Source organism: Falco naumanni, chromosome 1, assembly GCF_017639655.2.
Source record: "Falco naumanni isolate bFalNau1 chromosome 1, bFalNau1.pat, whole genome shotgun sequence".
Classification (NCBI taxonomy): Eukaryota; Metazoa; Chordata; class Aves; order Falconiformes; family Falconidae; genus Falco; species Falco naumanni.
Window position 1 is genome coordinate 94,300,211 of NC_054054.1, and position 25,900 is coordinate 94,326,110.

At 47.4% G+C, this 25,900-nt stretch overlaps 1 protein-coding gene across 8 annotated transcripts in view; it reads left to right on the forward strand.

The window, feature by feature from the left end:
* The window catches only part of SSH1 (slingshot protein phosphatase 1), a 37,357-nt gene extending 16,637 nt beyond the window's left edge, over nucleotides 1-20,720 (forward strand). For 2 of the 8 annotated variants that reach the window (XM_040608084.1, XM_040608129.1), the window contains 13 exons: nucleotides 4,586-4,689; nucleotides 6,453-6,517; nucleotides 7,305-7,426; nucleotides 9,500-9,568; nucleotides 9,943-10,008; nucleotides 11,318-11,512; nucleotides 11,741-11,834; nucleotides 13,267-13,395; nucleotides 14,746-14,792; nucleotides 16,154-16,300; nucleotides 16,994-17,194; nucleotides 18,140-18,770; nucleotides 19,243-20,720. In XM_040608084.1, coding sequence (XP_040464018.1) covers nucleotides 4,586-4,689; nucleotides 6,453-6,517; nucleotides 7,305-7,426; nucleotides 9,500-9,568; nucleotides 9,943-10,008; nucleotides 11,318-11,512; nucleotides 11,741-11,834; nucleotides 13,267-13,395; nucleotides 14,746-14,792; nucleotides 16,154-16,300; nucleotides 16,994-17,194; nucleotides 18,140-18,770; nucleotides 19,243-20,517 — 3,145 coding nt within the window. In that variant the 3' untranslated portion in view covers nucleotides 20,518-20,720. The other 6 variants (XM_040608109.1, XM_040608117.1, XM_040608094.1 and 3 more) reach the window with 6 other exon arrangements.
* Nucleotides 20,721-25,900: the final 5,180 nt, after the last annotated feature.

Sequence of the window (25,900 nt, forward strand, 5' to 3'; positions counted from 1 at the left end):
TAAACTAGCAAGAGGCTGCTGAATCAACCTCAGGCTTGGCTGTGTCTTCCCAGGGAAAGTGGTTTTCTCTTTCCTAACTTCTGTGTATGGATATTTATTTTGAGATTAGTTATGTAGCTTTAAGATATATTAATAGAGTGTTTTCTTTTATCCTGCAAGATGATTACGTCTTATGTGAGATTTCCCATTAAAACAGGAAACTTGTATACCCGAGGCGTACAAGGTTTCTTCCTGGGACACACCACAGCTTAAGCTGCGATGACAAAGCAAGCTGCTTAGGGAAAATTGTTCTGCGACTGGCAGCTGGCTTCCAGCTCGCTCTGTCCAGTAACAGGAGCAGCTCCGTCTCTTGTTCCAAAACCCAGTATTTTTAACAGATTGCTTATTGGCATTTGTGGACCCAGGGGGTGGCATTTTGTAACGATTAAAAGCGCTGCCTATTGTGTTCTTAAGCAACTTGAAATGTAATTGATGTGTGTTGCAGCCGTGCTCCTCTGGAGCTTTCCCAAAGGGGAAGAAATATTTCCTTTTCAAGTTGAACAGCATGGAGCCAACGGATGGAGCAAGGGACAGTGAAGCAAGAGACGCTGGAGCCTGCTCTCAGCAGTGCCGGGGCCACGAAACACCCTCTCCTTGCCAGCCCCTGGGTGCCATCCCTCTGGGTGCAGAAAGACCCCTGCTTTACAGACAGCAAAGCACCGTAGCTGGCTGTACCCTCCTGCTGACACCCTTGGCACTTCCCAGATGCTTGTAAGCCTAGGGGTTTTACCTCCCTTGGGGAGTTAATGCCGTTAATTTGATAAGCTGAGGTTATGGAGTGGAAGGAGGACTGCTCTGCAGCTGTGCTGGAGCAGGACTGACAAAACTGATGGGCTCTGTCTGCATTTATTGGATAGCCTGAAGTGACTCCTGTAGAGCAGCAGTGCTGGTCCGGATTCCTGGAAGGGCATCCAGGGGATGGGTGGTATCTGTGGTGCATGCCAGTCAGGCTGGGTGAAAACTGAACAGAAAGCTGCTTCTCCCCCTGGTTGGGCTGGTGGCACTGGTGAAACGCGAGCGTGTCGTTATGGTTTATGCCTAGACAAAGAATTAGTTGGGTGTCTGTAAGAAACAAGTCTTCAGTGAATTTGATTATAGCAGGCTGCTAATAAATAAATACCAAGCCACCTGAAAGACTTTCTTGTTCAGTAGGAGCTCAGCAACTCATGAGTCACTCTGAAATTCAAGCTGTACAGTAAGTGAAGAAGCATTTTAATTTGACAGCTAATGCCTTTGTCATATTTATATTACAGTGGTGGCATGCAGTGTTTTAATTGTAAAGGCATTAGTCAATCCGATGCTTTTTTATCTAGTCCTGTCCCAGGGAATACGGACTTCGTACAGCGAGGGGCTGCTTCGTTTGTGGTTGCTGATAGGCGTTGTGTTGCCTTCAGAGCATGCGGGAGGAAGCAAACAAACAAACAAGTCTGGAGGAGGGAAATGATTAGACGAGCCTCAGCTGGTTTTTTCCCCTCTTGAATGGCCCCCTTTCATCAGGATATGTTAGGACAAGTGCTTTTTCAAGCCAGGATATCAGTGGAAGACACAGTGTTCTGTATAAGTCATCCAGTTCCCGGGTAGCATCAACAGACGCGATTTCTCTGCTCTGCACAGAATATACGGTCAACCTTTTCTTTTCCTCCTTTTCTTTTCTTTTTTTTTTTTTTTAAATGGGTTTAGAAGCAAAAGGATGTGAGTTTTACAGCTAGTTATGAATCTTTTCAAATTTACTGACTTCTGTCTGACTCTTGGGCCAGCACAATGCTTCTGCTGTTCAAAGAAAACCAGTCCAAATTAGTATGTATAAGCCACTCGTTTTTATGCTGCTAACAAATGCTGCTTACTAGGGCATTTATCACTGCTGCTGAGGGTCAAAAGTTGGGGATGTTCTTTAATGACAGGATTTTTCTGTTCTTTAGCAGATTTAAAAAAAAAAAAAGTTTGGAGTTTTTGTTTACTGGAACTGCAGGATTTAAAAGGGTTTTTTAAAACTGGGTTGGAATATCATGCCTTGCCTTTTCCTCGCTTGTATTTTGTTAGCTGTCTTTTAGGGCAGTTGTATGAAGCGACTGAGAGCAAAGAGTGTTCCTAGAGCGGAGATAAGGGACGGTGTTGGGTAACGTTGCTGTTTCAGTATGGTGTAAAATACGAGCTTTTGCAAAGAGCTTGGATGGGTTAGCTCTGTACGGTAGCGTGCTGGTCGTATGGAAGTGGGAGCTGATGTGGGGATTGGGGAGCACGGGTAGTGCTGGGGAGGTACGGGCAGTCTGACCCACAGCAGGCTGCTGTGTGAGGTTAGTGTGTAGTTTAGGAGACAAACATTTAAACTAAAAAAGAAATCCTGCTTTCAACAGGTTCTTTGGCTTTGCTTTCCAGTTTATTTCCATGCAGATGAATAGATGGTGACAAAAAAATTGCGATGAGGGTTGTCCTTTTCCTGCCATCACTTTCTGCTCCTGCAGTGCAGCTTTCTCATTTGCCTGCAACTGGGAATATTCTGCTTTACTGTAAAAGGTTTCCTGGCTGCAAGAGAGAACATCAGGTGAGATGAACTGTCAGAGCAGGAGTTACTGATGCCTTTGAGAAGGAGCTCTGTCTCTTCCAAGGTTTTTCCTGCTGTAGAAATCCCAGTCAGTACTTTATTAGGGATAAAAGAATATCCTTTGGGATATTTTTTTCACTTTCGCAAAGAAATATTTCCCAAAACTCTTGGGACAGGAATGCTGTTAATTACATCCTCGTGTGTTATCTAACCATTCCCTTCCTCTTGCTGAAAAAAAACAGACGAGTGTGTGTGAAGCTGGTATCTAGCTGATTATCCTATACATTGTGTTGGTGTCACTGCTTTTGTGCAACTTCTGGCCTTTTTTAATGCTTTCCTGTGAGATCTGGTGCGCGAAGGAAACAAGACTCTTCCTGGCTTACTTATGGAATAAACCAAATTCCTGTTTGCAGAAGTTCTTGCTGCTAGTGTGTGTGCTGGGCAGAGCAAAACTGGTGTTTCGGATCACAAGCAAACTGCGTGGCTCCTGTTCAGACACAGCTTGCTAGTGAAGTGAGTGGTGAGTGCAAGAATGCTGTGGGAGTGCAAATGGAGAAAAGCTTGTTTTAATTTGAGTGCAGTTGTCCTGCTGGCATTTTATTGATCTGATATATGACTTGTGGAGCCTGGAACTTGGGCAAAAATTCTAGTTTGGTTTTTAAAAGCAGCTGAAATTCCAAACCTGATTCAGATTTTTCTGGGAATTTTGCACCTTGAAGGTTGAGTTGAAAAATGAGGAAGTTTTGCCTGGGAACCTTGGCTGAGTTCACAGAGAAAGGAAAAGCTGAACTTGCTGCAAAAGCCAAAAAGAAGTTAGATTTGTGTCTGTCTTCACAAAAACACTTAAGGTAGAACGGAGTGTTAGTTAGTGCTCACTTCTGCCCAAAGGCAAAGACTTCAGATAAAGTACAGAATAGGTAAGTGCTGAGAGTAGTAACTCCTGTGGGATCATTTTCAGTAGCATAAGTAACTCCTGTGTAGCACAATCTCATAATGGAGCATTTATATTTAGTAGATAGCAGACAGTAATTAATGACGATCTATGTTTGGAAGTGTAGGCCAGCAGAAAATTGGGCTTTGTAACAAGGAATGTCTCTTGTGATGTTTTGAAGTGTAGGAAATGCAGTGTAAGCAGTTACTGTGGCAACTAAAAGGTAGCTTAGTAGACGTTGATTTTCAGCCTTGTGGGAAATGCTAACTTTACCACTTATGTCCAAGTCTATTTCTAAAATGCTCGCGAGTGTGTTGTGGTACTATGTAATTAGGCTTGTGCTGGTGCTTACTGTAACTACTGATTTTGTTCAGCCTTCTCTTTGGTTATGTTCTGGGGACTGTGTCATTCACCTCTGTGGAAATATCGTTATGTATTTGCACATACACATACTGTGACCTGCTTTCTTATCAGTAGTATTTTCCAGGGCGGCTGTATCTAGCCAGAGCAAAGCAAAATCTTTAACTATTGTCGGTTGTTTTTTCCCCTGAGGTTTCAGCGCAGTTTCCTTTCTCTTGTGATGTACAGGTTTCATCTACCCTCCCTTCCTCTTTAAATCTACAGACAATTTATGGTAGCATGTTCTTGGTTTTGCATTCCAAAGAAATCTCAAGAACTGAAATTAGTAGGAACTGATTGACTCGGAACCTGATCTTCAATCATTTTACAGGTCTAAACCTGTAAAAAGCCTTACCCCCTCCACTGTTTGTAAGTTGCAGAATTTGATTATCAAGTGATAAAGTAATTTCCAGCCTGTGACAGCTCAGGCAAGTTCCTCCTGCAGTGGCCAAGTAATAAAATGTTGGTGGGAAATGACACATGAATTATCCATGAATAATCCTGGAGCCATGCCGTGCAAGTGGCAGGATTAAACTTTGGGAGCAGCTTCTCATGGCAAAATCCTACTACGTTTTAGTGAGGGGAAGCCCGCCCTTCCCTAGGCATACAGACCTGAGCACGCATTTTGCTGGTATTTCCTTTCAGTTGATTTCCTCTTATCATTTGTTTTCCAGCCTAAGCGAGAGCTTTTTCATGGTGAAAGGCGCAGCCCTTTTCTTACAACAAGGAAACAGCTCCCAGGGCCAGCGAAGTCTACAGCATCCTCACAAACATGCAGGTAGTGGATTAAGTCATCTCCTGAAATTCGTTTTCCTGCTTGCTTTGCTGCTCATCCCGTCCTCGTGGACAGGCTAATAGCACGCACGGGTGGGCGGGTGACTCCTCTTATTGTCATAGGGGGCCTTGTACAACTTGCTGAGTAAAATCAGGTTTTCTGCCCACTTGATTCAGATGAGAACATGTGATTGTGGAGACTTTGTTTAAATTTTTGTCGTTGTCTCAGAACCGTAGCTGGAGTAGAAGCTTATTCTCTGCAGACATGATGGTGTTCAGTATGTCATTCTCTAGGCAGGGTAGCCTGCTGAGCCAGAAGGTCTGTGCTGAATATGTACCCCTGTTTTCCACAGCTGCAGAAGAAGAAATGTCACTTGTGCTTCAGGGATTTATCTTTGTCTTTCCCTTTGGCCTGTGGGGAGGAAAATTGGATAGGCTGAGTCACAGGGCTCTAACACATCTTCTGTAGTTATTAAGGTCCTGCTTCAGCACATTTCTCTGAGTGCTCTCTCAGCCTCCAATAATCATAGAATCACAGAGTGGTTTGGGTTGGAGAGGACCTTAAAGATCATCTAGTTCCAGCCCCTCTGCTGTGGGCAGGGACACCTTTCACTGGACCAGGTAATGATAATCTGAAGCTTGGGACTTTTGGTGTGGCTGGCAGCATTTGTTCTTTTGAAACTACCTGTTGCTGGGGTTTTTTGCTGTTGCCGGTAGGAGTGAGGAACATCTTAGCAGGATTTGGGTCCCCTCCAGTGTGCCAAACTGGTGGGAAGAAATGGCAGGAAGTTGTATGGTGAACGTACGTAAGGATTGATAAGCAGATAGGGGGTTCGGAAATGTGGATTCTACTTACCCAGTGTTTTTATGCCTTCTGTCTTTGATGGTTTTGGAATAAGTGATTACTGGGAAAGAAGTAAGATCATTGGGGCATTTTGAGAGCAGGAGCATGTGGGAAAGGCACAGTGTGATACTGTGCGTCTGCTGCTTAGTAAACACTCCAAGCACAAAGAGGGTGTTTGAATGCCAGGCTTGGCTTTGTGTTTTTTTAATTGTCAGCAATTTCATATACCCAGCAAACATCCTACAGAAGGAATTTTATCTTGTATGGAAAGTTATGAGTGCATTACTGAGTTATTAGATGTGAACTTGTTTTGTTTTCTTACGGATTCCTTGTTCATTTCACCAAGCAGAAATGTACCCACTGCTCTAGAGCAGAGGGGACTTGTTGCATGAGCAGCACTTTGAGATAGAAGGGAATCCATCACCCAAACTGGGCCATTGTGCAGCCTTTCCTCCTCAGAAGTTTCTCATGTTCAGATATACCCTCCATCAGGCCAGTGGGGCTGGTCCCACAGTGCTATGTGTGTTTCGCAAGTCAAAGTTGGGGTTTTTTTTCTCCTTTGTCCCCTTTTTAATCAAGAGTTGTTCCTCCTGCCTCTTCCTCCCCTGTCCTCGGTGCCCTTATCTTTGTCTTCCCCAAAATTCTGCAACAGAAGGGTATCATCATTTGTGCCAGTCACAGGTGGTCTCAATATATCTGTTAGCTTCCAAATACTGTGAGGTCAAGTTCTCACACAGCCAGATAATGCTCATCCAAGAAGCTCACCTCTGTCAGTATTCACTGGGACAGCAGGGTTAGTTGGCCTCCCTTAAATGTTATTTTTTGACTTGGAAACATCCAGTTCCATTAAAGGTCAAGATCTGCTGATTCTTACTGCAGCAAGCAAGAGACCCTTTCTGATTATTTCTCTGCTTTCTCTGCAGGTGATTTGCCCCAGCACCTCCAGGTGATGATCAACCTCCTTCGCTGTGAGGATAGGATCAAACTGGTAAGAAAAGATGCATTTTCCTGCTCTCCTTTCTGTTGAAGGCATTTGAAACAGACCTGTAGAGGTTCATGAAAAGCATTGACAAATCCTAGGTTTCAGAGTCAGCTTAACTCTGTGCTGGTTGCCAGCCCTACCACGTTTTCTTTTCCACTCCTTTTGCCCCAGTTCTTACATCCAGGTAATGACTTGGGTCAGGAAACTGATCCGTCTGAAGCGTGTTTGTTTTGTTAAATTTAATTTTCCAGTCAGCGGACAAACGCCGCTACAGGAGAAGGCAAGAGCTTGCTGATGCTAGTGGACACTCTTAAGTCAGTCTTGAAATTGCACGAAGGGGGCTGGGCTTTCTTTTAAAGAAATCTGCAGAGGCTATAAAAGTCACTGCAGAAAAGTGTGTATGTCATTTATCCCCTTCAGCATGACTAGCATATTTCAGTGAAGGCTTGTGAGTGCAAGTACCCTCTGAGCCTGCTTCTGTTTTCAGTTCAGTGCCTGACCAATGTTTTTTACCAGCTTTCTAGTTGAACCTCTTTGGAACAAATCTTCAGGTTAGGTTTTGTAGTATTTCTCTGAACTGAGGCAGATAGTCTAGGCTAATCTTCTCCCCACCCGATGCCAAGTCAAACTGGCAGCTAACCTTGCTGGAAAATGGACAGTCTCTCCCTGTGTCTTTTATACTGCAGTTAAATAAAGGTTTTGGGCACAATTACACCTTAAAAAAATATTAGCCAGCAATGGAAGTAATAATTATCCAAAAGCTAGTTTGTTGAGCTTGATGACATTTTTCTAGGCTGTCCGTTTGGAAAGTGTGTGGACAGACAGAGTCCGGTACATGGTGGTTGTATACAGCAGCGGACGACAGGACACAGAAGAGAATATTTTGCTGGGTGTGGATTTCTCCAGCAAGGAGAGGTATGTCTAAGGCGAGGCTGGGCTCTCTGGAAAGCCTGTCAACTCCAAACTGTCCCCAAGCAGCTGGTTTACACACATCTGCAAATTCTAGCAAGGGAAAGGACGTGTTGAGTTTTCTGACCAGTTTTTGTTCCAGAAAGCTTTCAGTCTCCTTGGGCTCTCTGTGCAGTTGTGAGCAAAGTGTTCACGTGTAATCCTTCTCTAAGGCTGTGGCATTTACTTCCTCTGTGGTAGTCTGCTGTCTGCTCACTACAAAACACTCTTGCAGACACATTTGCAAAACTGGAACTTATTCTGTCCACCAGACTTCAAGTCTGTTGATGGTAGGATGCAATGGAGCTGGTTTTTGCTTACTTGCAAGATAATATCAAAAAACAATACTGCAAAAGGACCTCCCAAACCAACAAACCAACGTGTCAGTAATGAGCTGTTTCTTTTGTTTAACTGATAAGAGCATTTAATATTTTGGAAGGCAAATGTAATATTTTATTATCGCAGACCCTCTCCCATGATTTCAGTTCTAGGTGAGTAAACCAAGGCAGAAAAGCCCTTGGCTCAGAGACACAGGGCTGATTCGGCAGAGCTGGAGTTAGAAGTCAGAGCTTCCAGACTGTTGTTTCTGTTCTCCAGTGATTTATCAGGCTGCCGTGTTGTGCTGGTGCAGCTGGAAAACCTTAGAGGTTGTTTCCACTGCTGTAAGTGGAAGTGGGGAGCTTCTGCACTGCAGTGAGACCTGTAGGGAAACTCCTAGCCATGCCTCCCTGCTGTGATTATTGTCACTGGCTTTGCTGCCTCTTGTATCTGCTGTTAAATTACTGCTGTTAGTGTTATGGAGGAAATTCTAATGTAGCATTTCCTTATGGCACACTTAGTGTGCAGCAGCAGTGAATGCAATGTCATCTTCTAATCTGAAAAAACATTGCAATAATTTGCTTCGGGTGATTATTGATGTGAGACGAGGAAGGATGGAGAAGTTATGACAAATCCATCCTAACTGTAAGGTTAGCTGCCATTTCAATTGCTGTCTCCCCTGAAAGCCAAAGGTTTTGTTAATTAAGGGTAAGTCTCATGCATGAAGAAGTCACTTGGCATTAGCAACTTCATTGAGTGACTCCATGGCTCTGTGTTGGGGCTGTGTCACTGCTGAGCTGTAAGTGTTCTGACTGCTGACAGTTTGACTTGTCAGGCACTTTTGTGGGTTTTAGTCCTTTTACATGTGTTTAATAAAAACCATTTTTTTTCTTGCAAAGCTCTAAAGTGCACATTGTCCACATGTGTGTTCAAACTGGCCTGTCAAATCCTTTGATCCACTGTAGAAAGCGGCTGAAGGCTTAAAAAAGAAAGGAAAAAATGAAACAAACCCAGAGATCTTTGCTAACTGGCTGTTGCTGTATGCATCCCAATTTCCTTTAAAACTTTAATATCTCAGTAGCTTAATTATTTACTACTTGAAAGTTGCTGGTCCCTATCAGAGTACAGTTTTCTTGCCTCTCTGAAATGAAAGTGTTCTTTTGGGTAAACTCATAAAATCCATTTTTGTCTTTTCTACCAGCCAGAGTGATGAAGTGAAAATCGAATACGCAGTCCTTTGAAAGGCCCCTTGGGTCCCCTTTGGAAAGGGCAGGCAGCTGCTCTGCCACCTACCAAGGCTCACGTTCTGCCTCGCTTTAGTGAGCTGAATCTGCAGCCAGATCACTGTGACCTGCTTTTATGTCCTGTTAGGGAACTGCCTTGCACTGAGCTTATGAGGTTGAGAGAGCAGGAAAGATTATGGGGCAAATACTGCAGTGCTTTCTGACAGGTTCTGGAGCAGGAGAGAGGAGTTGGTAATTCTGATTCTTGCTTCTCTGATGTTTCTCCAGCCCTGTGGAGCAATTAGCATGCTAATATCAGAGTAGACCTTTAGACTTCACCTGCCGGTCTCCTGTGCATTTGATGGCCTAAGATATTACTAGGAATTACTAGAGCAAGTCTTGAGGATTTTAAAAATTAAAGAGTATTAATAATTTAGATTATTGGCATGACTGCATTGTGGCCTATATTTAACAGCCTGTATAACAATCTCTCTTCCAGTAAAAGCTGCACTATAGGAATGGTTCTTCGTCTGTGGAGTGATACTAAAATCCATCTTGACGGTGATGGGTAAGAAACCACATTAAAAGGATAAATGTGAATGTCCTTCCCTGCTTGGGGGGCTGCTGTGGGAGAGCTTCTCTATCACCTTGCAAATTAAGTTCCAATTTCAGATTCATGGCTGCAGTCATTCAGGCAGTGAGTTTTTGTCTTGCTGCTCTCAAACTGCTTTGGTACCCAGCGAATGTGCTCTGAAATACCACTCGAGGGGTGGAGTTCCCATTCCTGGCAGTCTATAACATTGGAAAACTGGTGGTAGAAATTCTCATCCCTGATTCTTTTTGATTGTGAGTGCCCCTATAGCTGCCTTGCAGTAGCTGTGTATGGAGTGCAACCTGAAGAGCAGTTTCTGACTGGTGTGTTTTTTCCCCTCTCTCTGTTAGCGGCTTCAGCGTGAGCACCGCAGGGAGAATGCACATCTTCAAGCCAGTGTCGGTGCAAGCCATGTGGTATGTGTGTTAATGAGCTTTATTGAGGAAGACTGTCGTTTCTGTGAGTAAATGAAAAACAAATCCACAAACTGCATTTTAGCATTCTCCATAATTTGTATTTAGTGAGGTGCAGCAGAGAGGCTGCTTCCCTGTGTCAGCAGGTAGCACTGTCAGGCGACTGTGGGAATACTGATCTAAAAACAGGATCTTCTGCTTCTGTTCAGAGCAGTATGTGCCCTTCAGAATAAGGGAAGTGGTACTAGCGAGATGAATAAATATGAAAGACCAACTTGAATTCATCAGGCTGCAAACCCAGTCTTTCCTCTCTGCATGTTTTTGTAAGTGTCTGAAGGAGGAGTCTCGGGACCCGTTGCCAATCTGATGGCATTCCCCGTGTTCTGCCTCGTTACTGGGGCCAGGCTGGGATTCCTGCTGCACAGAAACTTTCCGTGCTGCCCTGGGTGCCTGTTCACCTTTCAGCTCCTGTCACCCCTCCCATGTGCAGGGATTCCAAAACACTGAAGCAGAGGTGGCTGAATCAGCAGCAGCTGTGCCAGCAGATTCCTTCTTGAAGAGGCTGCTACCCAGCCCCGCACAGAAGAAATGCATCACTTTTGGCCTGGGCAGTTTGCTGGCTCCTGTTGGAGCCTTGAGAGATCCCTGTCCTTGCGGCATCTGATAGGGAAAAGATACAGCTGTAGAGAAGGATGTCGTGCAAGCGATGATTTGGTACAAAACCAAATGAAACTCTTGTTCTTGTCACTTTTGAACTCGGCCCCTCCTGTTGGCAGCCTTAGATGTGGTTAATGTATTCAGTACAATGACATCTTCGGAGTAGAGCCTTAAAAAAAGGAGGAGAGAAAAAAAATGAGGAGGGAAGGAAGGAAAAAGTAATGTTAGAATTTGCAAAAACAAATGACCCAATCTGGGCCTTGTCCCTGGAGGATGTCAGGGGCCAAGAATGCTGGTAAATATGCATTTGACTCCTTGCTGAAGGTGGTTTGAAAATTGTCCATGTTCTTTATTTTTCTTTGGTCTGGCTTTACAAGTTAGCTAATGATTAGATCCCAGAGTGACTTGTGCCTTGTGCTTGCCTGTTAATCAGCAGAAGATTTCAGCCTCTGCCTTGGACTGGCTGTTGAGAAAGCCTCCAAGGTGCAGTTTGTGTGCTCTCTTTGAACTCTGATACAATAAATCTCCTGCTCCCAGAAAAGCAAATTGCAACAAACAATGCTAAAACCCTTTTTTCTCTGTGAAAAACTCTCACATCCTGCTCTGCCTGTTCCTGCTGCTCACATCTGCACAAATTTGTTCTCCAAACTTGCAGGTCTGCTTTACAGATCCTTCATAAAGCCTGTGAAGTTGCAAGAAGGTATAACTACTTCCCAGGTGGGGTGGCCTTGGTCTGGGCCACATACTATGAAAGCTGCATCAGCTCTGACCAGAGCTGCATCAATGAGTGGAATGCGATGCAAGACCTGGAGTCCACCCGCCCCGACTCTCCAGCCCTGTTTGTTGACAAGTCAGTTCTGAATTTTATTAAATAAGTTGGCTTGGCTCATGAGAGAAATCTCCCCTTCTCCCATTTCTTCCTGCGGTGGTTCATTTCCTTTCTTTTCATAAATGTCTTCAAATGCTTTTCTTCTGTTATTCTCATAAAAATTGCTTTTAATACAAGTCCTCTGTGCTGTATGAGTTGCACTGTATGTTTACTGCCAGCTTGGAGACATCCTCTCCTTTTCCTTTTCAGGCCAACTGAAAGAGAACGAACAGAACGCCTCATTAAAGCCAAACTCCGGAGCATCATGATGAGCAAAGACCTGGAAAATGTGACTTCTAAGGAGGTAAATAGAAAAATTCCCACTCTTATTTTTCCTGCTAGACTCCTTTTCCAGGGAGTGCTGCAGTGATGAAGAGACACCATATGACTGACTAGGTGTCATTGGCTTTTGAGTGTGTATTTCCAACTGTTCCGTAAAGGCTCTGCTCTTTGGCTTTGCTGTACTTCTGTTTCCCCTGTGGGGAATATCAGCATCAGAGTGCGTTTTTCAAGACCTTAGTAACAAGTATGTGGCTTTCAAGCATATAGTGCCTGGTTCTTTGCCAGCAAAGTGGCCTTGAAGGTGATGCCTGCGTTACGGTTGGTTGTAGCACATGTAGGCACGTCCCAGCAGTGAATTTGCAGATGCTTGTTCCTCAGTGCATCCCTGTGAATTACACAAGCAAAGGCAGCACTCTCAAAAGATGCGGTTGATGGCTTGAGGCCATGTAGCTGGGTCAGATGAGTGTCCTAATCTTCACTTGCTCGTGAACAATGCAGAGCAAAGTATGTGCCTTCCTTTCTCCTGTTGGCTTCATTTTAAGGTTTTATTTTCTTTGTTCCTGAACGAACGTCAGAGGGGCTTGCAGGTGACATTTTGCTGCTGAGGTTATGGATGGAAAATCACAAGTCAAGGCTAAAGCTAGTTTGGATCCATCCCCCAGGCTGGTGTAAATATGTCCAGCCGCAGTGCAGACATACTCAGAGCAAATGGAAATAGTTCTTTTTTGGGTTGAGTTTTTGTTTGTTTTTCAAGGGAGGCTGTTAACATGCAGGGCTTTCCTTCCTCAAGCTTAGCACTGAAGGCTTCGGATACACTCTTGTGTAACAGCAGCGTTACAAATTGTAGGCGTAAGCTGAGAACTCGTCTGTCTGTGTGCGTGTTCTTAACTCTGCAAAGCAGTCAAGATGCTTTGATTTTGCTGCAGCCATTTTCCATGGTGGGTTAAACAAAGTTGTGCTGCTTTGCACTGCACCTTCCTGAAGCTGAGGTGCATTGAGAGGACTATATCTGTGCCCGGGCTTTGAAAATAAGGGCGTACTGGAAATCTCTCTCCACCAGCACTGCTGCCATTATTCACTCCTTTCTTCTAATGGCTTTCACATTTTTTTGTTAGCTGCTCTCCAAGGTCTTGTTTTTTATCTCTCAAATTATTTTTAAGAAGCAGGTACCCCAAAAATACATATCTCTCTCTCTTTTTTCTTTTTTTTTCCTTCTTTTTTTTTTTTTTTTCTTTCTAAGATTTTATCTGAAGTTTTATTTACAGATCTTCAGTTTGAGGGCCTGGGATACTTGGAGAGATGCCACGAAGTGAGATTCCTTGTCTCCAAAAGGTCAAATCCCTCTTGCTGTTTTTAATGAAGTACAGAAAAAGTGTTTTGCAAAGGAGTGCCAGCAAATGTTTCTGTTGAACAGACACGATTCTAGGTGGCATCTTTTGTTTTCTGTTCTGCAGATACGAAATGAGCTGGAGAAACACATGAATTGCAACTTGAAGGAATTCAAGGAATTTATAGACAATGAAATGCTGCTTATCCTGGGTCAGATGGACAAACCGTCTCTGATTTTTGATCATTTATATCTGGTAAGCTGCTGTGTTGGGAGCTCCAGAATAGCAGGAGGCTCAGTGGGAGTGATCTGACAAGTCAGTGGGCTTAGAGGAAGCTGGACTTGGTGTCAAGGCTGACAGAGGTACAGCCCACTGTCCTGCCCTTTGTGCAGACTTTACTCCAGGATCCACATTGCTTGTAAAAGCCCACAGTAGTGAAGCCCTTTTTTCTAGCTGTGTTCTTGTTTCTGCGACTTGATACAATGGTTCTTTCCTGGCAGGTTGGTCCTGTTTCAGGACATACCATGGCATAGCTCAAGTCCTCTCTATTTCTAGCAGTGGAGATTTTCTATGACAGACGAAAGGTCTAGCTGTGGGTGCTGCCCCGCGTGACAGCCCTTTGCTCTTTGATTAGGGTCACTGTATCGTTTTTCTTTGATTGAGCCCATGAAGTTCTGTAGGCTTGGCCAGAACTATGTAAAGAATAAGGCCAAAGGTGATGTGCTGTTCCAGCTTGTGCAGAAGCGAACGGTGTGTGTTCTGTCGAATCTTTTGCCACTAGATGGTACTCCAAGCAAAACCAGGCACTGCCAGCTGGAACAAAGACTTGCTTGAGATGTGCCCGTTATGCTTGGGTCTTTTTTTGTTGTTGTTTTGGAGAGAGTCAGAGGAAGTGCTCGTCTTTGAGGGCAAAACCTGTTTTCTAAACCCGTTTTAGCTTCCTGGTTTGCAGGTATGGGGGCGGATCCAAGGTGTAAACACCCCCATAGTTTTCAGGACTTGCCTCACTTCTTGTGTATTAGCGATCCTAGTCATGCCACACGTAGAATCACAGAATAGTTTGGATCAAAAGAGAGCTTAAAGCTCATCTAGTTCCAACCCCCAGCCACAGGCAGGGGCACCTTCCACCAGCCCAGGCTGCTCCCAGCCCCATCCAGCCTGGCCTTGGGCACTGCCAGGGATGGGGCACCCACAGCTGCGCTGGGCAGCCTGTGCCAGTGTCCCACCACCCTCACAGTGAAGAATTTCTTCCGAATATCTACCCTTCTTTAGTTTAATAGTTTTCTTTCCCTAGACTACTTATCTCTGTGTTTAAAAATCCTGAGCAGCCAGAGGCAGTGCTTTGGGATGGGCTCCGTCACATGCTGGCCTAGAACTAACTTGTTAGGTGAGGATGTAATGCCCTTGTCCTTCAGGAGGTCCGTGCCTGTTCAGGACAGGGCATCCCTGTGCTGGCTGCCCTGGTGCCCTATTCCTGTTTCAGGGGCTATTACCAGTATTTCAGTTAGCAGCTAAGGAAGATTGCTGAGGCTAGGTCTTGCAGAACCTTGGGAAAAAGGGATGCTCTTGAGCTCCTTTGAAATGTGTGTTTTGTGGCTGTTGCAGGGGTCCGAGTGGAATGCATCCAACCTTGAGGAGCTGCAGGGCTCGGGGTGAGTACTGCATCTTGCAAGCACCAGCCTTAGACTCTGAAACCTCCAGTCTGTTGCCTTCAACTTACATTCAGGTCTCTTGAGATGACATAGGACGTTTGTAGACTGTAGGGATGAGTTTGGGCCCATTCCCAGCAGTGTGGATAACTCACCGTTGGGACCTTGGTCGAGAAATCTTTCCTACCTCATTTCCGTCAATAACGCATAGAGTGAAAATAACAGAACTTCTTGTTCGTGAAGTGCATCAAGATCTCTGAAACCCCCACAATGTGTAGCAGCCGAGCGTGAAATGGCCATACGTATTGTTATGTCAGGTGTGAATTCCTGCAGGCTGCAGAAGAGCAAATTCTACAGCGCTAAGCTTAGGAAAAAACTCTATCTAAATGGAGCAGAACTTCCTGTGGATGAGCAATCTCCATCTCACCTGCCCAGACAGGCAGCTGCAGGGCTGTCTTTCACCACGCTCTCATCACCACACCACTTCTTGGCTTGATTTACTTTCACGCTTTTTGGACGAGTGAGAATTTTGAATATAAATATTTGCTGCTTGCCCAAGGCATACACCAACCTTGATGTGAGAAACTGAAAAACATTGCTCAACAGCATGACTGAAAATGTTTAATTTGGAGTCCTTGGGAACAGATGTCTGAACATCTTTGAACAAGTAAATCCAACAGTACGTTACTACTTCTGATCTAGGGGGAAGGCAGCTTGACATGCAGTGTCTAAAAGTCAAAGCTGGACAAATTCTGAAACAAATATCCTGTGTCCTTGATTTGTCTGAATGATAGGAGATAATAAATCAACATGGGCATTCATTCTCTCCGGGTACATTGTAATCCCTGCTGTAATATTTGGCAGGAATCAAGAGGTTCCATGTGACTCTTATTTCATATTTTTGGTCGGAAAGAAGAGAAAAGGATGGTTTTGCATTTAAAGCCGGCAGCTGAAAATCGTGATTCCTGGGTTCTGTTCCCAGCTCTTGCCTAAACAAATCACTTGCAGCCGAGGCACTTTTCTTCTTTTAGCATCCCAGAAACTGTGTATGGCATACAGCGAGGAGTTTTCATTAGTTTACAAGCCTTGGCAGATGGGATAAAATAAACTTCTCCCTCCTGTGCCCAGGGTCTTTTGACGCTTTGAGCGGGATACGCTGGTGGCGAGAGACTGGTGAATGGACAAGCCCTGCATGTCACACGTGTGACCTGTGTCACCGGGTGTCCCAGGGGTTTGGGATTAGGGCTGTAGATAAAATCCTGCAGCTCATGTTGTGTCAGATTTCATGGACTTCACAATGTGCACCAGCTCCTCTTTCATGACCGTGGCAGTTCAAATCTATTTTTCCTTTTTCTTCTCCACAGCATTGACTACATTTTGAATGTGACCAGGGAAATTGATAATTTTTTCCCTGGTTTGTTTGCCTATCACAATATCCGAGTATATGATGAAGAGACAACAGACCTCCTGGCTCACTGGAATGAGGCGTACCACTTTATAAATAAGGCCAAGTAAGTGGGCTGGGAGACGTGGCGTAGTGAGAGAACGCGTCCAGGCTGGGGGGTCTGACACCGTGCCCTGCGGATTCAATCCAGCGTGGAGCTGAGCCCTCCCCGAGGCCACACCACCACGGAAAGCAGCAACAGGGCTTCCGTGTTACGGCTTTTGCCAGGAGTTTTCTGTGTCCCTGGAACTTCCCCTTACCTTGTCTCTTCCTGTGCTGCCATTAACCTGTTCCTAGCCTGTGGTACTTTTTATTATTATTATTATTTTGTTTTGTTTCCAAAAGGAAGCGAGGACATTTCCTCTTCTCAGGAAGTTCTGGAAGTACTCCAGCACGTCTGTGTTGGACCAGCCCCAACTGTCTCTGCAGGCAAGAGATGGTGACAGAGCCCATCAAATTCTGCTGGGCTTTTCCACTCAGGTTGTTCCTGCTTATCCCTGTATCCAAAGGCAAGCAGACAGGGGGCTTCGTGGTGGTCTCTGAAACGGCGGCATGATTGAAGCTGCCCTTCTCTGACTCCAGACTTTTCCAGAGAGAAGTTCTTCTCATGGTCTAATTAACCTGAAACGTTTCTCGCCTCCTGAGCCCCACGGTGTTAGGGTGGTCAGGAGGACAATGTACCGTCCCTCCACCATGTCAAATGATAACAGGTACCATAACCAGAAAGATGAGACATATTTTCCTGTTTGTCCTTCTGCAGGAAGAATCACTCCAAGTGCCTGGTGCACTGCAAAATGGGTGTGAGCCGGTCCGCATCAACTGTTATAGCTTATGCCATGAAGGAATTTGGCTGGTCACTGGAAAAGGCCTATAATTACGTCAAGCAAAAACGCAGCATTGCAAGACCGAATGCAGGCTTCATGAGACAGCTTTTGGAATATGAAGGCATTTTAGACGCCAGGTAAGGCGACAGGATGAATAATGGAAGGGAGACATGCAGGAAGTAAAGCAGCTAACTGTAGGCAGCCGCTTGGGTTTTTGTATCATACAATATTAATCAGTCTCCGTAGGTGTGGGGAGCTCTGTTCAGGCAATAGGTTTTTCTGTTGCTCTCTTGCACACACGCGTGTTAGGCTCAAAGACACTGGCAGAGCGTGCGTGGCGCTGTAGTCTGCAGGGTCCTCTTTAGAAGGGCAGATGCAGAAGCCTGAGCTAATTCTGTTTTTCTAAGCCTTTTCTATGCCAGGCCTCCCTGGATGGAAATTAGCTGTCTTCTAGGGAGATCTGGTCCGATTTAATTCAGCGAGGGTTTCTCTGCGTTTGGGAAGCATGTTGGTATTTCTCAGCAGCCAGTACTGTTCAGCAAAACATTGTTTGTGTTTTATGAGGCAGAACTGAGCTCAGGCAGTGTTGGACGCAAACCATTTGCAGTTCTGGGTGACCATGCCAATCACAAGTCTTTGTCATTGCAGGCACTGTAGTATCTAATAAGGGTTTCTGCATGCTCCGCTTGGCCCTTGTTCTACTGGGCAAGAGGAAGAGAATTTTTCATTCTAGTTCAGCAGGAACCATGCCATGAGACGTGCAGAGATGTTGGTTCAGCGTGTTTTGCTCTGATGGGGGGCTCTGTGCCCCTCTGCCCTGAGGGACTCCTCCTGAGGGCTTTTCCCGTCACGGGTGCAGTACAGGGCACTGCTGTGAGTCTGCTGGGCCAAAGATACTCAGGAGTGGGCAGGCAGGAGGGACAAAACCCCAGTGCTAAAGATGGCTTTGTCCAGGTGGGACCGCAGGGCTGGACCCAGCCGTCAGCTCTTTGGTTCCGGGTTGTGGGGAGGGAGGGACGTTCCTGGAACTGAGCATCCTGGAGTTCAGCGATAGTCACTTACGTCTTTGTCTTTTCCCCCAGCAAGCAGCGCCACAATAAGCTGTGGAAGCAGCAGGCAGAGAGCAACCTGCCCCAGCACACAGATGGCACCACGGGGTCGGGTGACTTCTTACTCGAGAGCTTAGACATCGACCTGGAAAACCGCCTGGCTGACCTGGACATGCCTTCCCAGTCAGCGTACCTGGACAACCGAGCCGGCACAGAAGTGTCTGTGGGGTTTAATTACTGCTTCCGTCGCCTGTCGGACACGCTGCTGGAGAACAAGATTCCCAGTGACAGGGAGGGCTTTTTCCAAGTGGAGGAGCTGGAGCGGGATGCGCTTGCGGAGCGCACTGCCTCGCTGGTGGGACAGCCTCTGTCTGCACCTTCAGAGGGAAGGCTGCTGGAGACCACAAAAGCCCTGGAGACAGCAGAGCCGCTGGCAGAGCTGAGCAGTTTCTGCGAGAAGCAGGCAAAGAAGAAACTGGACTTCAGCCCCCTCAAGGGAAGGATAGTGCTGGGCCATGGGGACCCAGGGGAGGACCGTGTCAGGGAGGAAAACCCAATGGAGAAGTGGAAGCGGCGTTTGTCCATGCACAAGGAGGAGAGCAGGCTTAATAGAGAGAACCTGAACAACAACAACAGCAAAAGGAGTTGCCCAGAGGATTTTGAGGTGCGTATGGAGTTGAAACGTAGGTGGGTGATTAGCATGGCTGACTCTACTGCAAGTGAAACTGCTCTTCTCATCTTCATAGCACAGTTTCATTTGACTTGGATAAAGCCTTGCATTCCATGATGAGCTGCTTCCTTTTCGAAGTGCTTCTGAACATGGCTTTGCTTGCCCAAGCTATGGATTTAGATGCCAGAGAGAGAGCGCGCACATGTGAGCGCCCTGTAAACTGCTTTGGGCAACTTGCTTGCATGACCGTCACTTGAAACGGTAGGTATTCTTCCGTTGAAGATACTGTCTGCTGAGAAAGTACGTGGCTTTTGTTCCTGCTGCAGGGCCTCAAGAGAAGTGGAAATGGGCTTCGTTTCAAATCTGCTTGGCTATAAATGTCTCTTGTGGTCTGTGCCTCTCACCCTGCTGGTTGGCGATGTCCTGTTCTGTGCACGTTTATCTGTACCTGTTTTCTTTTTTGCAGCACGATGCCGTATTTGGGATCCTCAGTAAGGTCAAGCCTTCCTACCAGTCTTGCGCTGACTGCATGTATTCCTCGGCCGGTTTGTCTCCCGACTCCTTTGGGGAGCAGTGCGAAAAGCTGAACGCCAGCACAGCGCGTCGCAGCACCACGATCTGCACGCAACCGGCCCTCCTCTCCCACATCAATTCCAACTTGGCGGACCACCTGCCCAGCAAGGCGCACTCAGAGGAAGCAATTAGAACTAAAAATAATGAGGCTCCGCTTCCTCTGTCGGCAGGAACTGGTACTTTGGAGGCTGGTGCTTGTAAATCACTTGATCAACACTGCAGCATTTTGGAGAAAGGCAAAGATGCACCAAAAAACCCAGTCAAAACTCTGCTGCCCAGGAGAAACTCACACTGTGACAAGGGCCTCCTTAATGCAGAAGTGGCAAGAGAAGAGTCTCTAGCCAGAAAAGACAGCAGAGCTACCAAGGATCTGAAGTACTTGTTCAGCAAAGACTTGGAAAAGCCAAGCGCAAACAGTTATTTGATGCAGCATCAGGAGTCTCTTATTCAGCTGCAGAAAGCAGGCTTGGTTAGGAAGCATACCAAAGAGCTGGAGCGGCTGAAAAGCCTGCCCTCCGACGCCTCGTCGCTGCTCAGAGAGAGCCCCCTGAGCAGAGTGGACTCGAGCATCGTGGAGGAAAGCGAGGATTTGATTTCACATCACGGCCTCGTACCTCTTCTGGGACCAGCAGCGCTGATAACCGAAGGTGCAGCAAACAACGTGGAGAAGTTGGAGGTGAAATGCGTCTTAGAGGGGTTCCCTCAGAAAACCTCCACCCCTGTCATGTGTCGTTTGGAGCACACGAGCAGTTTCACCAAGGACTTCCTGAAGACCATCTGCTACACCCCCTCCTCCTCCCGGAGCTCCAACCTGACGCGGAGCTCCAGCAGTGACAGTATCCACAGCGTGCGGGGCAAGCCCGGCCTGGTGAAGCAGCGAACTCAGGAAATTGAGACCAGGTTGCGGCTGGCTGGCTTGACTGTGTCTTCTCCTCTGAAAAGGTCCAATTCTCTCGCCAAGCTAGGATGTCTTAACTTGTCTTCTGAGGACTTATCAAGTGACATGGATGTGTCGACCATAACGGACTCAAAAGAGGCCGTTTCAAGCGAGTCTTCCATGCTCTGTGAGCCACAATCCACGCTGAGGAGTGCAGATGTCACCTCCAAACTGGCAGCGAAGCCGGTGGTTGGAAACTTGAAGAACATGCTTTGGATGGGCAAAAGCTGATGCCTTCTGGGGGGGGGGGGGGGTAGGGGAGTGGATTTTTACCACATTTATTCGTTGCACCGATGCAGTTTTACCATCTGACTTGCAGTAGTTCATCTGATGCCACCTTTTCTTCCCCTCCTTGTACTCTGAGCAGGGAGAAAAAACCCATAATGGGTCATGATGAATGGCATAAGGGAAAATAAAATGTATTGCATGGCTTAGAAGAGGATTTTGTGTGTGAATTGCCTGTTGTCCTGCAGGTTGCTATTTCTAGTACTGTTTGCCAAGTATAATAATGTGTTATTGTGTGTGTATATAGATAGATAGATATTTGTATCTATTTATCTATATATAAAATGCTGAAATAGGCTGTTTTCAAAGACTCAACAAAATAGTCGCGACTTTTTTTTTTTTACAGAACAAACACAAGTCTCTAGATAAAACAGGGCACTTGTGGAAAAATCCTTAAAATGGTGACATGAACACTACCTCTGTTCTTGCTGACTTTTAGTCTTGGTTGGTTGGTTTGTTTGTTTTTTAAAAAGGCTTTTCCCACAATACTTAGCTGTTGTTTGAAGGTATTCCCTTCATGTTAACCGTAAAGGCCTGGAGGAGGATGGAGACAGAGGCTTTCCTGCACCGAGTGACCTAGCTGTGAAGTGAAGGAGTATCGAGCTGTGTTCGTGTTGACGGTGTGACCTGGCGTTCGTGTCTTTGCTGCGTGACCGGGTGAATAGTCATAGTCTCGTGTTGGTGCTGGAGTGACACCCAGACTGTGTCGCTGTCGCAGGCTTACGCTCCCGTGGAGAGGCGTTGTGTTCTTTGGGTGTTGTTGCTGTTGTTGTGGTTTGTAATGTCCCAGTACTAATGACAAACCTGGCCAGTAAGTGACCGTGGACCCCCGTGAAGCTTTGTGTAATGCTGTGTCAGTGTCGTGGATCCTGTGTTGGGGACTTTCCTTCATCAGGCTGTTGGTGACACGCTGTGCCAGCCAGGTGGCTGAGGAGGGATGGCTCTGCTGGTGTCCCAAGCATCTGAAATCCCAGGAGGGCTATAGGTGAACTTGTGTCTTTTTTTTTCTGATTGTTGCTGCTGGGTTTGGTAGAATGGTTTCTGCGTCCTTGGTTTGCCAGCAGCCTGGGAAGCTGCTGACGAAGTCCAGCAGGTTATTTATGCCGGGTGTCAGGAGGCTGGGTGGCCCCGGAGCAGGGAGCCCAGCTGTACGTGTCCCAGCCCTCTGCCAGGGGTGACAAGAGCGTAAATCCTGCTCTCGGAGGAGTGCATCCATCAGGGTGAGCAGTGAAATGGAAATATGGGCTCACTCCAAAGAGAGAGGGATGTTGAGGGTGTGGGCGAAATCTCCTTTCGGAGGAAGGAGGGAGGAAGCCGGGCTGCCCGTGCTGTCCCTCAGGCTCCCGTGGTGCTGCACGCTCCGTAGCGATTGTAGCCAAGGAACCGTGTCACTTCCTGCACCTGAGGCTGGCTCTTGGGGACCAGTAGTACCGTGTGCTCATCCTTTTGCTGTCGTGCTGTGGGAAATGCTTGAAATGCAGCAGTTCACCGATGGTCTGTGAAATGCACGTTTTCCTTAGAATATTTTGGGCAGCCAGCCAGGTCAAGAACCGCTGTGTGCAAGACCTGGCCAAGTCATCAGGGAGGAGCTCAAGGAGCCCGTAGGGGACGTGCTCCAAACCTTGGTGCCCTCCGAGTCCCGTCTGAAACTCTGCTGGCTGCTTGTGCCTTTGGGGTGATGTTTTGCAGCAGGCTTGGGGGGTCAGAGCAGGTTTCAGAGGTCAGCGATGGCAGGCGGCTGGATGTGCTCGTTTCACAGCCAGGCTGTGAGCAGGCTCTCCCATGTCTTAATCTCCATTGAAAGCCACTTAAAAAGCCCCTCTGAGGTGGGGAGGGAGAGCTGGGCTGCAGCAGTCGTTCTGAGTCCATATTAATCAAAAATCCACTGTCTTGAGAAAGGGAGCCCTGTGTTTTACTGTCCTAAATGCCCAGAGTTTACTTTTTTCCCTTTTCGCGTTTTTATATGAAGAGCGAGGAACTATAGGGACCGGCAATCAGTAAATAAATGTCCCTCCTTAAGGACTCTTTAAATTTAATGTACATTTTTAGCTTAAGACACGCTTCCTGCTTTATCCATGAAAGCTGGTTTGAAGCAAAAGCTGTTGTGTGAGGGAACCCTGGAAAATCTGCCCAAGTCTTGGCTTTTTAGGGCTGAGGGAACGCTGGGTGGCCTTCAGAGTAGGACCGAAGTACCCCCTGCCCGACATCGGTGTACCATGGGTGCACGCGCACATCCAGACCTCTACTGCGGTGAATTCCCTGTATTTGTATCATCTTCACTGACCTTCTCTACACCCAGATGCTGATTTAGGAAAAGGAGTAGGCCGTGGGGGCACGCATGATGCTTGGAGCAGCCACCTGGGGGTCCTTTGTGCCTCCTGCACTCGGGTTTGATCATCAGCCTGGGCTGGCCAGGGCTGTTTGCAGAGTTATTTTTCTCCACTGTGTGTTACACTGGCACCTGTCTCAGCGCTGTGGGCGCTTCCCATTGCTGCATGGCCCAGGGCAGAAGTGAGAGGGTCAGATTTGAATAAATTCAGAAAAATTCCGTTAACCGATGCAAGCGAACTTCTCTATTTCCTTCCTGCTTTCTTGAGTGCCTGCCAAGTTACGCTGCGTACAAACCACTGCTTTTCCTGGGGCGTAGCTCAGCGCTGACCGCCTTCCCCCTGCCTGCTGCTTGGACTCAACTCTCGCTGGACCAACCCCGCTGCTTCACTCATCAGGCTCCGTCGCCGCGTTGTCGCGACGCTGTTGGTCGGGATAGAGGCAGAGTTTAGTGGGAGCCAGTCTCGAAGCCAACGCACACTAGTGTGCCATTTCGGAGGGGTTTATAGCCAAACCGATGACGCTTGCAGACTTCATTAGGCTTGTTGCATGAGAAGGTAGATGTTTGTCCTCTCCCACGTATTGTAACTGTTCTTTTACAATGGAGTGCCTTAATACTAGTTTACAAATACTGTGTATTTGTGCTGAGCTGTTAAACTGCTGTTTGCTGTTCTGGGTGGGTTTATTTTTTTTGGTGCTTTTGGTGTTTCCAGTGGCAGTGAGACCGTTACTACTTCTGCATATCGACCTCCTGTCCCTGCTGAGCTCAGCGCTTCAACCGCTTCCCTTCTGCTCTGTACATGGCAAAACCAAAGGGCTGTGTCGCGATGCCGCCGCGCCAGCTGCAGCTCCTGGTGCCCCCATTTATTTATCTATGCATTGCTGCAGTACCACGGGCAGGGGGTTTCTGGGGAGACCTCCCATCACCGGCCAGCTGCGCTTTTACTCAGCGGATTGCCAGGTGTGAATCCAAACCCAGTCCCATTTTGCCAGAAAAGCCCGATATGCACAAAACTGGCACCTTATTTCCAGCCCAGGCTCTGTCAGTCTGTGCGATAGCAATAGCCGTCCTGGCTGTCCTCTCCGTGACAATGGGGGTTGGCTCGGCCGTGTCCCCCTTGCAGGTATCACCCGCACTTTGCTGGGGAGCCGGCTCCCAGCCTGGGAGGTGGAGGCTGTCCCCGAACCGTGACCACAGACCCGGAGAGGAGGGGTGGGTGAGTAACGTGTAGCTGTTCCAGTGCGTTGCTGTAATTGATGATAACAGTGTTCCTTTGATTTCATGGTATTTCTTAATTCTGGTTTTATATTTAAATATGCAGTATCTTTTGTACTGTACGTGCGCGGTAGGGGATGCATAATGCACTTTTTTTTTACTTTTGTTTGTAAAAATGTACTGTATATTTTATGTGCTTCTTGTGAGAAAAATAAACTTTTTTTTGTTTTCCTTTTACAAATGAGCTTTGCGGAGTTTTTGGAGGTGGGGAAGGATCAGCCTGGCCGTGGGGAACAGGCCCGGAGGGGCTGGAAAGGAAAGGAGCGACCGGCATGTATCATCGGAGCAGCAGCTGCTCCTGGCTCCCGTGGTCCCCTGCCCCGTGTTATCTCTTCCCATCTGTCCTGGCTGCGTGTCCCTTGTTTTTTGGGACCTGGCTGTTTTCTGCCAGCCCTGAAGGCCAGATGAGGAGATGCCTTTGTCCGTCTTGGTTGTGTCCTTGCAGTGCTGGACATGCTTCAGCTGCCCCACTGGGATGGCAAAGCGCTATGAAAATGCACCCAAGCCGCAACATGGGCTGGCTTACAGGGTTTTTAAGGGGGGAAAAGGGAATGAAATAGAAACACGCTTCACGCCTGGAGGCAGGAGTAGAACTGAAATCTGTAATTCTCCGCCTAGCCTCTTTTCGGCAACCCCAGGCTGGGTTTGAGAAGCTGCTGGCGGTTCGGCACGTGGATGTTGGCAGCGCAGCAGCCGTGCCGGGGGAAAGCGATGCTCGGCTGAGCCCTCCCTACACGGCGCGCGGAAGAGCGCTTCTTTGGAGAGGGGCTGGGTGCTACCGCAGCAAGACGGGCTGTTGAATTCCCACAGCCCTGTGCTGCAGCAGCTTCCGAAAAGCACATCCCCCGTGGGAAAAGAAGTTAAACCCTGGGATGCAGCTCTCCTGGCCGGAGCTGATCCTGCTGCTGTGCCACCATCCACCCGAGGTGGGACCAGCCCTTCCCAGGCATTCACCAAATTTTGCCTTTAAAGGCAAACAGTGAGCATCTGTCTCCTATGCCTGCGAGGAGTCTTGTTACTGCCTGGGATTGTTCTCGCTCCCAAAGCTGCTCCAGGGAGGAACATGTCAGTGTTTACCTTGGCAGGGTAGCAAAGCACAGGCTGGGGATGCTCTCGGGCTTTGGCACACTTGCAAATTGCCTCAAAGAGTTGCTAAAACCCCACTAGAAATAGTTGCTTTTGAGGGTTTTGGGGGGTTGGTTTGGCTCGGAGTTGGCGCCCATCAGTCAAGCGCAGCAAAGCGTGATTTACTGGCCGCCCTGAGGAGCCGCAACCGGCCGGACCGGGGCAGGAACCGGCACTCGCCGCTGCCTCCGTGATGCCGGCTCACTGCCAACCGGTGCGCGGGGAGCTCGGGCCACAAACTCATGGGTGAATGAAATGACTCAGTTTCTCCTGCAGCCTTAGCAGGGGCTGGGTTTGATTGCGGTGGGACAGGGCTGTGGCAGCGCGCAGCGTGAGGGGCCGGGAGCATCGTCATTCCACCCCGCAGCCAAGTGTCGCCCTGGAGCTGTGTTGTGGCACGTGCTGGCTGATGTCCCTTTGTGTCACCCACACGTTTCTGGGCTGCACTCGCAGCTTTACAGGAACTCGTGCATGGGAAAATAATGTGCAAATGATGGAGGAGAGAGCCCTGGGCTCCCTGGGATGGGGTTGTGGAGGGTTTCGGTCTTCTCCTTCCACCTGAGAGCATCACTGGTGGAAACGGGGCTCTCCCCCCAGCTG